At 44.2% G+C, this 17410-nt stretch overlaps 1 protein-coding gene across 1 annotated transcript; it reads right to left on the minus strand.

Moving 5' to 3' along the window:
- Positions 1–979: 979 nt before the first annotated feature.
- SUCNR1 (succinate receptor 1) lies at positions 980–16162 on the minus strand. The gene is made up of 3 exons (XM_083174995.1): positions 15991–16162; positions 14868–15466; positions 980–2041 (listed from the first exon to the last, which is right to left on the minus strand). The coding sequence occupies exons 1-3, from the start codon at positions 16160–16162 to the stop codon at positions 1052–1054; spliced, it is 1761 nt and encodes a 586-aa protein (XP_083031121.1). The 3' UTR covers positions 980–1051.
- Between the last annotated feature and the right edge of the window lie 1248 nt (positions 16163–17410).

The raw sequence follows: 17410 nt of genomic DNA on the forward strand, positions 1-17410 counted from the left end.
CTACACTGCTTCACAATATCGTACATATTTATTTCTAACATCTCAATGTCACTTCATGTTTAGTCAGCAGGAAACCTCCTATAACATATCATATTATCACAAAACAGTTCTGTTTAACGGAACAATACTGAAGATGACCTTTAACCCTTTGAGTGCCAAGTGAATTTGTCCAAATAGGTGTGAGAATTGCCAAGCAAACATTTCAATTAATCAGAATGACCTGTGATGTTTACCTTATATAGGAAACATCATCTTTTTATATACAACATTTTGTATTTTAATTTATATAACAAATGTGAGCGACGCTGGCATTTTTAGCAGCTATTGTGCACATCTCTCACAGAGATGCTGGTACTCGAAGGGTTAATACAACATACAACGGGGGAGATGATTAAGCATTGGAGAGAGATAAAGTGGAGGAAGATAAAGGGCCTGATTCAGACCCGCTCGCTATGCAGCATATATTCGCTGCCTAGTGAGTGGGTAAGCGCCACCCCTAAAATAAACACCCACCCCTTCCTGCCACCAGTGAGAACACATCCCCCTCACATGCGGACAAAGTGGAGAGAAATCATTCGATGGTCACTGACCATCGAATGATTTCTCTCCCCTCCGGAAATAAAAGTCAGTGCAAACTGACTTTTATTTCTGCCGGAGATTGCCGAGTACAGGGCAGGTGCTGACATCATGTGACTTCAGCCGCCTGCCCCGAGCAGGCATTGGCCCACCTGCTTACCCAAGGGAACGCACAGCGTTTTCATGGGGACGCCCATAAAAGGCTAGATGTTTCCTTTCTTTGACCAGCCCCCACCCCCTCTAGAGAAAACGGCTTGGCGAGTGTGCATAAACAGACCCCCCCATAAGCAGACCCCCCCACCATCAGAACAGGGCCGAAATCGACCCTTTCGATTGGCTCTGAATTTGGCCCAAAGTACCAACCAATCATTGCCTGTCATTTTACAAGCATGGCCTGTAAAATGACAGCGACTGATTGATAACTTGTCTCTTCCCAAAATATGATACATCTCCCCCAGTATATCAATGCTTGTCGCTAAGAATATGTTGTATAGCATCTTGAGTTGTTTTCTTCGGATTTATAATTGTAAATGCAGCGACATTTTATTACTGCCAGAATGTGCCTTAGCCTGGACTGCAACATTTCCCTGAAGTTGTCTCCCATAAGGAAGTAAAACACAGGGTTTATCACACTATTTAAGAATGCAATAGGTCTTGTAATTACATATATGGCATTAATGGCAATCCTGGAGTCATTACTCAGCTTCCATCGCTCCATACGTGAAGCTATCCTCACATTTCTCATGATGTGATATGGTGTGAATATTACCAAAAACACAATGACAGCAACATACACTAAAGTGAGTGGTTTCTCCAGAGAAAATGATGTTGTAAGCTGCTCATTCCGGCTTCTCAGAAAACGAACCATCTTCATGTAGAACACACACATGGTGCACAAGGGGATGAGAAAGCCTGTGAGAGTAAGGCAGATACTGTACACAAGGCTGTACGAGGCCATACCGGAACTGCCATAGCTCAGGCACTGGCTGTTATCACGCAATTCTATAAAGTACAGAATTGGGGCTATTTCTAATATCACCACAATCCAGATCCCAATTGATATTATAACTGAAACTATTTTCTTCTGCATGATGTGGTCTTTGAACGGGAATTTAATAATAAGGTACCGATCAATACTGATGAAAGTGAGGAAGAGGATGCTGGTGTACAGGTTGGCATGTAGTAAGTAGCGGTTGCTGTAGCATAATGACTCATTAAATATCCACCGACCACGGGCGTAGCTTTTAATCAGTAGAGGTAGGGTGCAGAGGAAAGTGAAGTCTGATAGACACAAATTAAATAGGTATATGCTTCCGCTTGTCCACTTCTTCATGCAAAAGATATAGCCGAACATCACCACTCCATTGCAAACTATGCCGAATATAAACTCCAGCGAGTACACAGTTGATAGGTAGTATTTTTCAAGCAGGCAATCAATTGATGAACAGTTGGGTCCTTCTTGATCCTAGGAGGAAGTTCAATAAATAAGTACAAATTGTGATTATAATACTCAATGGTTTTGTAAATATATTCATCAAAACAAAAGAAAACAGTTACATAATACCCCTTTCACACCGCACTTGTTATATTGCCGTTTTTTATCCATTTTAAAACCTTTAAGACTGCAGTGGGAAAGCGCCAGAGTTAATTTACCGGTTAAAGATAACCGGTATTTCAAAACGTTTAAAAAGCAGAGTCCTACACTTTTCAGAGCTGTTTTTTATGCAGTGAGAATGGCTTTGACACGGTATTTAGTAAAAACAACAGATTACAGACCTGTGATAGGCTGTCCCCTGCATTCTGCCTTGAAACGTGTTCAGGGGATTAAACGGGTTGACTGATGTGAATGGTATTTAAATGGTATTTAAAACGGTAATCTACTACAATGTGAAGGCTCAGACGTGTTTTAGATACCGTTTCAAAATACTGTTTTTTAAAATGTTTAGCCAGTGTGAAAGTGGTGTGTACAAAAAGACTGTGGGGACAATCAATTGAGCAGCCTTTCCTTATGAAGGTTTTAACTGTATATTGGCTAATAAGAATCATGGCACCTGTGACTGGGATAATGTCAAATGGGAATCAAGAGATTTAGACTATTTATGGGAGATACTAAAGTCACGTTAGTTAAGATAATATGAACTCTTCTCTATTTTCTTTTCCAAGTTGGCAGAACATAGAAAAATAGGCTATACACAGGGGCGGGCTGGGCCGGGGGGCAGGATGCCAAATGCCCCCCGGGCCGGTATCTACTTGCTGAGGCTGGGCCGGCTGTGTGCAATGCATCATGTCACCGCCGCCGCCTCTGCCTCCGTGTCCAACCGCAGTCAGCCTTCTGTAAGGCGATGGCCCCTTCAAAAATGGCCGCCGACTTGGAGGAGACAGACACTAGAGGTACTGCCATACCTCTAGTGTCTGTCAGTGCAGCCAGCGCTACCCAGAAGTGTGGATTTGGGTAGCGCTGGCGCGCTATGTAAGGAACCCATAGCCACAGGGGCTGCCAACGTTTCTTTCCGGTTTTTACTTTTTTTACTACTAAAGTTCAGTGCCCCCCCCCAGCGTGCGCTGGGCCTGCGCATGCTGCAGGATGGTGAACAGATCCAGCTGCCAGCCGCCTGCCACAGCTAACCTCCTCCTGCCTGGCTCCCACAATGTGGATACCAGAAGGGACCACGGCCAGCACATATAAAGGAGGTAATGTGGTATATGAAGAAAGGGGGCAAGGAGTGTGTTATGGGATGTGTATAGGAATGTTAGAGACTGTCAGATGGTCATATGGGAAGGAGGAGGTGGGGTTATGGCATGTGTATGTTGGGGACAGTCAGTGGAATGTGTCTGTGGCCAGGATAGAGGGTTATTATGGGGTGTGTATTGGGGGACAGGAACTGAAGTGCAGGATGTGTTGGGGGTAGTGGTATATAGAATGTTTGTAGGAGATGGGGGGAGTAGGGTATGTTGGGGGTAGAGGGGTATGGGGTGCATGTGGGAAGACATGGGCAGTAGTAGTATGTGGGTGGACAGGGGGAGTAGTGTAAGGGTATAGGGGTATGGTGATAGCTGTTAGGGGGTGTATGTGTGCTGTGCAGCGGTGACATGGGGCGAAGTGCAGGGGTAACGGGCGTAGAGGTGCAGTGGAATGGAGAGGTTCAGTGGTGACAGAGGCAGGGCTGGTGCAAGGGTTATAGACACCCCAGGCAAAGCTGCAGAATACCGCCCCTGCTCCCCCAAATACCCTCTTCCCAACACCCCACATATTCATTTATGTAAAGAAACTGCTAATAAATAAATAAAAAAAATACAGAGAGGGTCTGTTACGCTGTTGGAATGTGAGTAGCTGGATTATAACGGTAACAATTTTCAAAAACATTCACAATCACAAATATGTCTGTTACTGTAGTCAGAATACGTGCCGTAACTAGGTGTGGGCGAAACGGAGCACAGAGGCTCTGTGAGTGCACCGTCAGCCCCCAATTGCTTGCACTTCTGGCTTGCAGGGTGCATATAACTACACCTTGCAGCCAGTAGCCCCAACAGCAGCCAAGACTTCAGAGACGATTGTAGTTTCCAGATTCCGGTGACCCTGCCACTGTGTGCCAGGAGCCCTGTTCAGCATAGTAGTAATGTCTGAATAATGTTACAGTATGGAGGACACTGCACTCAATAAATGACACCCAGTTCATACTCCATGGATCCAAATACTCACAGAATTTATAACAAAAAGAAATGCAGAAAGGAAAGCACATACTAGCACAGGGGTGGGCAAGAAGCGGCCCTCCAGCTGTTGATGAACTGCACATCCCAGCATGCCTCGCCTTAGTTTTGATATTTGGCCATGTTGAAACTGATGTAAGGCATACTGGGATGTGTAGTTCATCAACAGCTGGAGGGCCAATAATTGCCCACCCCTGTACTAGCAGCTATATTTATTTATTTATTAACAGTTTCTTATATAGCGTACACATATTCCGCAGCGCTTTACAGAGAATATTTGAACATTCACATCAGTTATATATAGGGTATAGTGCTGTATAACTGATAAAGAGGGATTATTACTGGCACTGTTTATAGTTACCAGAAATAATTCTAATATATGTCTGTTATTCTGTGCAGCAAGATTCCAATATATGTTTATAAATAAATAAATAAAGACTGCAAATGTATTAAATAACAATAGCTTACAGACTCATGCTGACTACACACACTGATAATTCCTGCTGTGTGATATCCAAGGAGAAAATGGTAATCACATCCTATGGTAATGATAATTTATGTAAATCATTTGGATTTGTATCACTATACATAAACTCTCTATATACTGTAGAATACTGGATTACTTTACACAGTTTTATCTATCTATCTATCTATCTATCTATCTATCTATCTATCTATCTATCTATCTATCTATCTATCTATCTACATACAGTACACAGATGGAGCCCCTCTCATGCATGCTTGCCTGTGTGGCAAGTCTGGCTAACCAACGGATGCCGTCCCTCTCTCCCAGCACTGGCAACCCTGCAGCCTTGGATATCACCGCTCACAGAGCTGTCCATCTGCCGCCTGAGTCCTGTCGGACTTACAGAGTTGTTTACCTGCCACCTGAAGCCTTCCCCAGCCACAGAGCACGCTGAATGCTGATCCAACCTGGGAAGCTGCTGCATCGGTGAAGGACTGGCCTAATACCTAATGCTGGCAAGCTGATAAATTACCACCTAAACGTTTTGGGTTTTGGGTTCTGATTTTTTAATTTTTTTTGCTCCTACGCTATTATTAACCTCAATGACATTAATTTCCACTCATTTCCAGTCTATTCGGAACACCTCACACCTCACAATATTGTTTTAGGGCAAAAGGTTTCACCGAGGTAGCTGGATTACTATGCTAATCCAAACAAGTGTGCGGCACAAATACGTGGCTCATCTAGGAGTAGCAGACAGGATGGCAGTTTAAAAAACTAGGCCCCAAAAAGACCCCTATCTGGCTTGATCGTGTTTACCACCAGCCGAGGAGCAGTGGGCGATTGGTGCAGCAATGCAGTAGTTGCAAAAGAGTGGGACCTTCTGACCACAGGCGACGACCAGCCGAGGAGCAGTGGGCGATTGGTGCAGCAGTGCAATAGCTGCAAAGGCGTGGAACCTTCTGACCACAGGCGATGACCAGCCGAGGAGCAGTGGGCGATTGGTGCAGCAATGCAATAGCTGCAAAGGAGTGGAACCTTCTGACCACAGGCAGCGACCAGCCGAGGAGCAGTGGGCAATTGGCAGGGCTGGACTGGGACCAGAAATCGGCCCTGGTATTTTAAGCACACAGGCCCACCTATAGTAGACGGGACCCTTGCGTGGTGAAGCTGCGCAGCGAAAAGTGGCGTGGTCTAATGGAATGGAGGCGTGGCATCACAAGAAGGAGGCATTACACTGCCCATTACACATTATGGAACACACTGTTATGCCCATTACACATAATGGAACACACCATTATACCCATTACATATTATGACACACACCATAATGCTCATTACACAGTAAGACACACACCATGATGCCCATTACAGACTATGACACAATAAGTTATGCCCAATACACATTACGCCTCACACTATGATGCCCATTACGCATTACACCTCACACTGTAATGCCCATTACACATTATGCCACACACCGTGATGCCCATTACACATTGTCACATGCTGTAATGCCCATTACATATACCACACACCGCAATGGCTATTACATGTGATGCCACATAGGTGTTGCTTAACTACAGTACATATCAATTTCTAGGGGTTTCATGCTTGATGCCAGGGCTTTAATGCTTGATGTTAGGGCCTCGATGCCATGGGGGATTACCTACTCGGAGGGCTCAGGAGGAATCTGGGACAGGGATGTAGCCTGGAGCACAGTAATACTGTACTTGCCATTGACTTGTAGACTGGGCACACTGGGACTGGCTGGACACATCCCATAACCATAACTCCCTCCCTGCCCTCCTCAGATCACACATCACCTCCTTTATCTTTTCAGGTCCCCTTCTGATAGGCACATCGCGGGAGCCCGGGGTGGATGAGGTGAGGTCTGCTGCGATGAGCGGCTGGCCCTGTTCTTTCCTGCAGCCTGCACAGACCCAGCGCACACCTATGGACGTCATATGCAAATGACGCGACGCGCAGTGGCACTGAGCACATTGACGTCCAGGAGGCAGTGGGCTCGCCTCAGCTCAGTGCTTCTTCTGAAACTTATCCGAACTGGCTGCACAACATTGGCCCACAAGACCATAGGCCCTTCTGGCATTTGCCAGAAGTGCCAGATGGCCAGTCCGGCCCTGACAATTGGTGCAGCACTGAGTTGGTCTGCGAGTGTGCTGTGCTGTGTATCTGTTTTTATCAGTTTAATATCCAATAAGACCACTATCTGGCTTGATCGTGTTTACCACCAGCCGAGGAGCAGTGGGCGATTCGGCAGCCTTCTGCAGGCAGTGGAAGAAACGCTCCTGTCACTTAAGCTGCTGTGCTGTGTATCTGTTTTTATCAGTTGAATATACCAGTGGTTCCCAAACTGTGTGCCTAGGCTCCCTGGGGTGCCTCGGGACACTTGCAGGGGTGCCTCGGGTTGGTCGTCCATGACCAATTAAAATTATTTATGATCAATTATTTCTGGTCAAAACCAGTGCTGGTGGCTGCAATCTTAAAATGTGTACATTTCTACTTAATTTTATATATATTTTTTGGGGCCTAGGTGTGCCGTGGAAAAATTCTGATATTCTAGGGTGCTGTGATTAGAAAAAGATTGGGAACCCCTGTAATATACAAAAAGACGACTATCTGGCTTGATCGTGTTTACCACCAGCCGAGGAGCAGTGGGCGATTCGGCAGCTTCTGCAGGCAGTGGGAGAAACGCTCCTGTCACTTAGGCCATTTTCCGACGGCATCTGGTTGTGTGATGCAGGGTGAGAGCGACAGCAGCGGACTCCTGGAATAATATAGGGAATATACCCATCTGCTTTACAGTGTCATGTACGTGATATCTGTGCTGAAGGTACAGTGCCTACAATAACGACACTGCAGAATGGCTTCCCGGAGACACCTGTAACACCCTATCTAAGGCAGTAGATGCACCAGCAGAGAGGTATTATATGTACGGCATTAGAATGGAATGAAACCTACTGACCAGACATACCAGGCGACGACCAGCCGAGGAGCAGTGGGCGATTCATACAGCAATCAGGGCCTACAAAACTGTGGCTGAAATGATTGTTTTTTTGGGCCCCCACACAAAAAAACAATTCATATCTCCCTGTATAAACTGGCTCTACAGAAACAAGATGTCATCGTCACTCGTCATCCTCATCCTCTGGTTCCTCGCCCCCTTCTGTATGTACTTCCTCATCCTCACAGAAAATGAGTTTGTCCCCGCTCGACTCCACAATCACAGGTCCCGTTATAATCTCTGGAGGCAATTCCTGGTCTTCATTGAATAATTGATAATTCTATTTATAAACATCATCTTCTTCACATTTTGCGGAAGCAACCTCCTTCGCCACTCAATGACCAGGTTCCCTGCTGCACTTATAACTCTTTCGGAGTACACACTGGAGGGGGGACAACTCAGGTAAAATAGAGGCAGTTTGTACAGGGGCTTCAAAACTGCCTTTTTTTCCTGCCAGTATCGGTAAAGACTGTCTGACATGTCTACTTGGATGCTGTCACCAAAGTAATCTTCCACCATTTTTTCAATGGTGACAGCATCCAATGCAGCGACAGTAGACATGTCAGCAATCGTTGCCAGGTCCTTTAGTCCGGACCAGATGTCCAAACTCCCTCCTGCCTGCCCTGCATCCCCGCCAGTGGGTTGTGTGGGAAATCGCAGCTGTTTCCTCGCAGACACAGGTGTGGGAGAAAATGAAGAAGGAACTAGGGCAGTGTCACGGTCCCCTTAAGATGACAATATCCTGACCAGCAGTTCTTTGCACCTTTGTAGACTTGTGTCTGCCGGAAACAGAGACACAACATACACCTTAAACTGAGGATCGAGCACGGTGGCCAGAATGTATTCCTCTGACTTTAACAGACTGACCACCCTCGTAACCTGGCAAAGCGTATGGAGGGCTTCATCCAAAAGAGCAACATGCTTTGCAGAATCGCAACACTTTAGCTCCTCCTTCACTTTCTCCAGCTGCCTCTGCAACAGCCTGATCAGGGGAATCACATGACTAATGCTGGCAGTGTCAAACCTGACTTCACGTGTGGTTAGTTCAAACAGCTGGAGAACCTTGCACAACACGGAAATCAGCCTACACTGTGCTTGAGTCAGGTGCAGCCCCGCTCCTCTGCCTATGTCGTAGGTGGCCGTGTAGGCTTGAATGATCTTTTGCTGCTCCTCCATTTTCTGCAGCATATAGAAGGTGGAGTTTCAGCACGGCACCACCTCTTGTTTAAGCTGATGGCAGGGCAAGTTGAGTTTTTGCTGCTGCTCCAGCCTTCGGCAGGCAGTGGCAGAATGCCGAAAGTGTCCGCAAATTTTGCGGGCCACCGCAAGCATCTCCTGCATGCTTCTGTCACCTCTGATGAAATGCTGTACCACCAAATTTATTGTGTGGGCAAAACATGTCACATGCCCCTGTGTAATGCCCGCACACTGTTACTGGCGTTGTCCGACACCACAAATCCCCAGGAGAGTCTAAGGGGAGTAAGCCATTGGGAGATGATTTCCCTCAGTTTCTCTAAGAGGTTGTCGGCATTGTGCCTCTTCCTGAAACCGGTGATACACAGCATAGCCTGCCTTGGAAGGAGCTTGCATGCAGGAGATGCTGCTGCTGTGGAAGGTGATGCATCTACCCAGTGGGCTGTCACAGTCATAAAGTCCTTAGTTTTCCCTGATCCACTTGTCCACATGTCCGTAGATAAGTGGACAGTGGGTACAGGGCATTGAGGACACTTTTTCTGACGTCCCTGTACATCCCGGGTATCGCCTGCCTAGTGAAGTGGGATCTAGACGGGATTTAGTACCGGGGATACAATACCTCCATCAACTGTCTAAATCCCACTCCACTAATGGGGGACATCGGACACACATCTAAAACCAACATACAGTAGCTGTCAAGGCCACAGTTATCCGCTTTGCCATAGGATGACTGCTGTCATATTTCGCCCTCATGGCAAACGACTGTTGGACGGTCAGTTGCTTAGTGAAAGATGTAGCGGTCTTACAACTTCCCCTCTGGGATGATGACCAACTCCCAGCAGCAGCAACAGCAGCAGCGGCAGTAGAAGGTGTAGCGCTGCAGTATCCTCCGGAGGAATCTCGTATAGAAGAGGAGTCAGTCATACTGGTGACATGGCCTGCAGGACTCCCCCCCATCCGGATCGAGGAGGAAGTTGACGAGGAGGGAGAGGGTGGTGTGCTTTTCAGGCGCTTGGCTCCAACAGGAGGACCAAGGGATTTAGGTGTCCCTTCACTGCTAGCCACAGTTACTGAACTTAACACTGATTTATGAGGGTCTTCAGGTGATGTATAAGGGAGGATGTCCTTAGGTGGACAAGATCCTTACCCCTGCTTTTTGGAGCTTTACATAAGCTACATATGGCAATACATTTGTTGTCCGGATTCAGATTTTAAAAATTCCAGACCGTAGACGTGGATTTATTGGTCCTCTGCCCAGGCATGATGATGGGCTTTTCATTCTATGGACAACAACTGTCTCCCCCCCGGTGCCTCATTTAAGCAAACCACCTCATCCTCCTCGTCAACTTCCTCCTCAGTACTAGCTATATCAATATCCTCATCTCGGTCTACAACATTGACAACTTAATTATCTAAATCAGGAACTGCACTGTGGGTTATCCTTCCAGCATATGCAGAGGGAGTGCTGAAAATGGTGGAAGGAGCCACCTCTTCCCGTACAGCGAAGGGTCGCATCTGTGAAATTTTCAATGTAAACACCATTTGGTGTTGGATCTTCTTACTATTTGTAAAATTGGTATCTGAATTGCAAATTGTCATCTGAATTAAAATTCTATGTACTAATGCAGGGGTCAGGAACCTTTTTGACTAAGAGAGCCATGAAAGCAAAATATTTGGAAATTTATTTCAGTGAGAGCCATATAATATATTTTAAAAGTGAATTCAAGTAAATGTCAGTATAAAACGCCTCTGAATTTATTCTTTTAAATAATGTTGTTATAATACTCACCATTAATGCGAGCAGTATAACACACATAATGCCCCCAGCAGTATACCCCACATAATGCCCCCAGCAGTATACCACACATAATGCCCCCAGCAGTATAACACACACATAATGCCCCCAGCAGTATAATAGAAGTGCACAGAATGCCCCCAGCAGTATACCACACATAATGCCCCCAGCAGTATACCACACATAATGCCCCCAGCAGTATAACACACATAATGCCTCCAGCAGTATACCCCACATAATGCCCCCAGCAGTATACCACACATAATGCCCCCAGCAGGAACACAGATAATGCCCCCAGCAGTATAACACACATAATGCCCCCAGCAGTATAACACACATAATGCCCCCAGCAGTATAACACACATAATGCCTCCAGCAGTATACCCCACATAATGCCCCCAGCAGTATAACACACACATAATGCCCCCAGCAGTATAATAGAAGTGCACAGAATGCCCCCAGCAATATACCACACATAATGCCCCCAGCAGTATACCACACATGATGCCCCCAGCAGTATACCACACATAATGCCCCCAGCAGTATACCACACATAATGCCCCCAGCAGTATACCACACATAATGCCCCCAGCAGTATAATAGAAGTGCACAGAATGCCCCAGCACAAACTTACTGCTGTAAGTTACACTCACCGTCAGTGTCCAAAAGCCTCCAGCACCCGTGTGGCGCGCAGTGATTCCCCACGTGTCAGCAGAGGTGGGGAGCCTATCAGCGCGGCGGGCAGCCTGTCAGCACGGCGGGTGTGGGATGTAGCTGGAAGAGCCTACAGTACACACTGCGGCGTATCAGCTCTTCCACCCACATCCCCCCCGCCGCCGCGCTGACGGCTCAATCCATTCCCCCGATGTCAGCCGCGTATCCTCATAGAAAGGGGATAAAAAATCAGGCAGTCTGCGAGCCATATGCAATCATCAAAAGAGCCACACCTGGCTCGCGAGCCATTGGTTCCCGACCCCTGTACTAATGTGTTGAATAAAACCACTTTTTTTAATTGTGTGTAAATTCTGAGGTGAAAAGAACATAGGGTGCACATCTATATTTATATATATTTATATATATTGGCAATTATGTAGACAAGCCACACACACACCAAACTATTAAAACCATGTGCCAAGTTTCATAAAAAGTTGCTAGGTAGAAAAACAAAAGAGCCAGCACAACCTTTTGCAGTGAAAAGAAATGAAATTAGGTATAGTCACATTCATTTAGGATTACTTAGCAACATAATGGGAAAGGTGGCAGAAAACGATATATCCATGAAAACATATATTTAGCAGCAACTTAGATGGAAGTCATCAATTGCCTCCATGGTAAAGTATGTGCACAGGTCAGCTTAACAGCTGTTTCGGTGTGTCTCACCATCCTCAGGAGCCTGTGAGATCAGTGAGTTTCTAGTCAACTTATAGCAAGCAATCAATACTGATTAGGAGCAAACGATTCTACTCACCTGTCCAAGACAATGGTATTCCACTTGAAATTCAAAATGCCAAACAACAAATAAAAAAATCAACACATCACATCATCCAGACAAAATCCAGAATTCTACGAGTTGCAATGGTAGCAGCTAGCTACCGGAAGTGATGCAAAAGATTGGGATTGCCCACCACCAGCGCTAGATATAATAAGACACTGTTACTTCCCTTTTTTCCTATGTCCTTTGTTTTGGAGATCGGTATCACTCTCAGCTCCTTCCACTCATTAGTACATGTAAAGAGAGTATATACATTTCATAGTGCATACCGTTTAATAATCACATAAAGGAAAAGGGACATATACATCAGGGTACAAAAAATGAATCACAATAGGGGTAAATTTCACACACATAAAATCCAATGGTAAAGTGCCAAGTGCAATAATGGAAAGGTGCTTTGAATCTAGTTACCAGATGTTATGTGAACCGTAGGGTATACAGTTCAAAGTGCACATGCAAAAAGTCCTAGTCGCCCGGGCACAACCTGGATCAAGATGCTGCTGCCGGTCCCACGATCCTGCACCAAAGTCCACCTGCTGGAGGCTCCGACGCGTTTCGGTTCCGGTTCTGGATCCTTTTTCATAGCATACATAATGTGTGTGGAGACATCCATATATATAGTATCCTTCTATTTAGTCCACAGCGTGACGCTGCCGCCGACGCGGCACCCTCTTCCGGGTGCCGCGCGGCTCAATCACGTCATCGCATCAGTCACGTGACGCTGCCTGAACCCATCCTACTTCAGTATGCGGCGCGTCATCGTGATACGCGTATCCATAGTTACCTGTTGCTCTTGGCGTCTCTTTTACTCTGCTCCGGTCATGTGATTAATCACAGCCCACATGATCGGCAGAGGTGGCCATTTGTATAGGATCTCTGTAATGCTTCCGCCCATACAAGCTATTGGCACTGTGGCCCTTATTCAGATCTGATCACAGTACAAATTTGTTCTCAAAACGGTCAAAACCATGTGCACTGCAGGTGGGGCAGATGTTAGATTTGGGTGAGTTATTTTGTTTCTGTTCAGGGTAAATACTGGCTGCATTATTTTTACACTGCAATTTAGATTTCAGTTTCAACACACCCCACCCAAATCTAACTCTCTCTGCACGTTACATCTGCCCCACCTGCAGTGCACATGGTTTTGCCCATTTTGAGAACAAAATTGTACTGCGATCAGATCTGAATAAGGGCCTGTGACACCTTATAAAAAAGAGGATGAAAGACCAATAAACACAATAAAAATACCTTATAAAAAACATTTTAACTCAAAGTCGGCGTTTATCCCGTGGGGTTTAAGTGTGTTATATTTATAAATCATCTGCATTTCCAGTTTGTCAAGTTGTACGTCAGTGTCTCTCCTCCGACAATGACCTTCCACATATTTTAACCCTAAAATTTTTTTGATGTGGTTAGGGGAGCTGCCATGATATTCTTTAAAATGTTGGGATAATGAATGCGTCTCGACTCCTTTTTTGATATTCCTAATGTGCTCTCCCAAACGCACTTTCAAGGGTCGAGACGTCCTCCCTATATAAAATAAGTTGCAGGTGCACCCCACGAGATAAACGACATTCTTAATATTACAGGTTATAAATTCTTTAATTTAATGTTCTATACCGTTAATTATAGTTTTTTCCACCTTCTTGTCACCTTTTACTGTAATGCATGCACTACAGGTTCCACACCTGTGGAACCCTTTGGTTCTGATTACCCTTCTTCCTATGCTGGAGGAGTGCATGCTTGAGGTAAGTTGGTTACCCAGATTAGATGCCCTCCTATATATAAAGGAGGGTTTCTCTGGTAAATCCATCCCTATAATGGGGTCCTTCCTTAGTAAATTCCAGTTTTTTCTAAAGGAATTTTCCACTTTTTTATGATGACAATTATAGTCAGAAATAAAGGCAAATTGCTTCATGTCTGGCTTCACCTTTTCTTTTTCTTTTTGAATGGTAGCAGGATTATAACCGCTCTCTGTGAATTTAGTTACCATCTTTGAGGTTTGGAGTTTGTATGTATCCTCATCTGTGCAATTCCTCTTTATTATTTTAAATTGGCCTTGGGGGATACAGTCTAGCCAATTTTTATGGTGGCAACTGTTTACATGAATATAGCATTGTGAATCGGTTGGCTTGGTGAAGGTTTTTGTTTTTAGACTGCCATTTTCTGAATAAATAGTGATATCTAAAAAATTAACAGAAATGTTGCTAATATCAAACGAGAATTCAATGTTAAAATGATTGCTATTCAAATATGCACAAAATTCATCTAAAAGCTGTCTTCCTCCTCTCCATATAAATAAAACATCGTCTATGTACCGGGTCCATGACACCAGGTTCGCCCCATATGGATTATTAGTCCATATCACATCATGCTCCCACCTCCCCATAAATAGGTTGGCGTAGCTTGGGGCGAACCTGGTGCCCATTGCAGTCATAACCCGCTGTACATAAAAATCGACATTGAACATAAAATAATTATTATTTAAAATAAATGTGACACCTTGAATTAAAAACGCTTGTAAATTTGCATCTAAAGTGCTTTCATTTAAAGTGCTCTTGATGGCCTCTATACCATGCTGGTGATTAATGATCGTATATAGCGATCTTACATCCGCCGTTATAAGGAGGTGGCCTTCCTCCCACTCAAGGCCTGGTAGTTTTTGTAATAGATCCTTGGTGTCTCGTAAGTGGGAAGGATTTTTGAGGACCAGTGGTTGAAGATAGTAGTCGATGAACTCTGAAAGGTTTGAGGTCACCGACTCTATCCCCGCCACTATTGGACGTCCTGGTGGTGCCAAAGGATTTTTATGTACCTTTGGTAGTACGTATATAACTGGTATGACCGGTTGTGTAATCCACAAGAATTTGGACTCTTTTTCTGTTATCGTCCCATTTTGATGGTATAAATCCAGTATAATTCTTAGATTATCCATAATTTTTTTGGTGGGGTCTGATCTTAATTTTTGGTAGGTTTCTTTGTCACCCAACTGTCTAAGAATCTCGTTCTCATATCCCACAGTGTCCATTACTATTATACCCCCGCCTTTATCGGCGGGCTTTATAGTGATCTCCTTGTTTTCTTTTAGACTTTTGAGGGCCTGTCTCTCCTTATATGTAAGGTTGGCTTTCTTTTCCCTGGTGTCTATATTTTTAATGTCCTCCTGTACTAATTGACTAAAGGATTCTACGCAGTTCCCCTTAATGTGAACTGGGAAGAAAAGGGATTTGGGTTTAAAATGTGTGATAGCCTGTACCTCATTTTCACTTTCCAAATTATTTGATTTGAAAATTTTTTTTAGAAAGATCTTTCTCACAAATTTATTGATATCCACAAAAGTATTAAATTTATTCAATGAGGCCGTGGGGGCATATTTCAAGCCCTTATGGAGCACATTTTCTTCCTCTGCAGTAAATTTATACTGACTGATATTGAAGATTTTTACATTTTGTCTCATGGGTGTATCAGGATTAGTATTTGTGAGTTCATCATTTTGGGGTATATGGGGATTCCTATTTTTTCTTGTACGTTTTTTGGGTTTTCTTTTGTTGTTATCTCTCTTCTTTCCCCCTCTGGTTCCCCTTTTAGTTCTAGCTTTTATCTCGGGCGGTGATCCTGATGTTTCCCAAAAAAATGTTGGATCTTTCTTTCCTGGATAAGTGGTCTAAACCTATTGTTTAGAAATCTGTCCTCATTATATCTCTGTTCTCTATAATCTATATCCCTATACCTACGTTCTGACTGTTTGATGTTAGGGTGGGAATGGTTTCTCTCATCCTGTCTTCTATTGGTGTTTTTCCAGAAATAGTCAGCTTCCTTAAAGTGATCGTAACTTTCGTATCTCTTAGGATTATTTTTAGGTTGAAGGGCGGATCTTTCCTGTCTGGTTGGCGTCTTTTCCAGCATCTTGATCCAGGTTGTGCCCGGGCGACTAGGACTTTTTGCATGCGCACTTTGAACTGTATACAGTACGGTTCACATAACATCTGGTAACTAGATTCAAAGCACCGTTCCAATATTGCACTTGGCACTTTACCATTGGATTTTATGTGTGTGAAATTTACCCCTATTGTGATTCATTTTTTGTACCCTGATGTATATGTCCCTTTTCCTTTATGTGATTATTAAACGGTATGCACTATGAAATGTATATACTCTCTTTACATGTACTAATGAGTGGAAGGAGCTGAGAGTGATACCGATCTCCAAAAAAAAGGACATAGGAAAAAAGGGAAGTAACAGTGTCTTATTATATCTAGCGCTGGTGGTGGGCAATCCCAATCTTTTGCATCACTATTGACTTTCTTTGAGGTGCCTGAGAAACACCTCAGGGGAACGCATACCCTAGCTGCTAGTGCGCACTGGGTGAGACACTTGAATTTGTATTTGCATATAGCTAGCGGAAGTGATGCAATGCACCCCAGCGGAAGCTGGGTTTGCTACGCATCACCTAAGCAACTTGTGTGCCGTGCAGTTACCACAATAATACAATGCTACCCCAGGCATTGGACAAAGCCATCATGTGCCACCATGGCAACCATGAAAAGGCACATCAACTGGGCTGTATGGAATAAAATATAAGGCGATGCTCGGGAAATAGCTGTAATTAACATTCACTAGTGCCTTATTAAAATTAAATACTGAAACACTGTTAGGAAAATCTCATATTGCTTAGGAAATATAAGTCGGCCCCTCACACGCGTCTGTCATTACATATCAATTATAGCTAAATTAAGAATCAATATGAAAATAGAAGTGGGTAACAATTCAACGACTATTGTACCACACAGGTTCACACTGGAAATAAATTAAATAAAGCAATTCAATGTTAATTTTCTATTACGTCCATTTGGGGGAAATTATGTTACTCATACTGTACTCATTCCCCATAATGTGCTGTTTCTCATACATATACCTGAAGAGGTTTGTATAAGATGGGGCCATATTTGACCACATCATAGTACTTTGTACCTGTAAAAAAAAAATGAATTTTCAAATAAAAAATCATTTTTACTATGAGAATCTTCAGGTATTCAATGTTTTACCCTGTGTAGAATGCACTGGTGGAGGTGGAGATGAGACTCCTCACTGCATAGACCATCAATATGTATACAAACTGGTGACATTCAAGGTCACCAGTAAGGAGGATTCAGG

Source organism: Crinia signifera, chromosome 3 (genome assembly GCF_055691185.1).
Source record: "Crinia signifera chromosome 3, ASM5569118v1, whole genome shotgun sequence".
Lineage (NCBI taxonomy): Eukaryota > Metazoa > Chordata > Amphibia > Anura > Myobatrachidae > Crinia > Crinia signifera.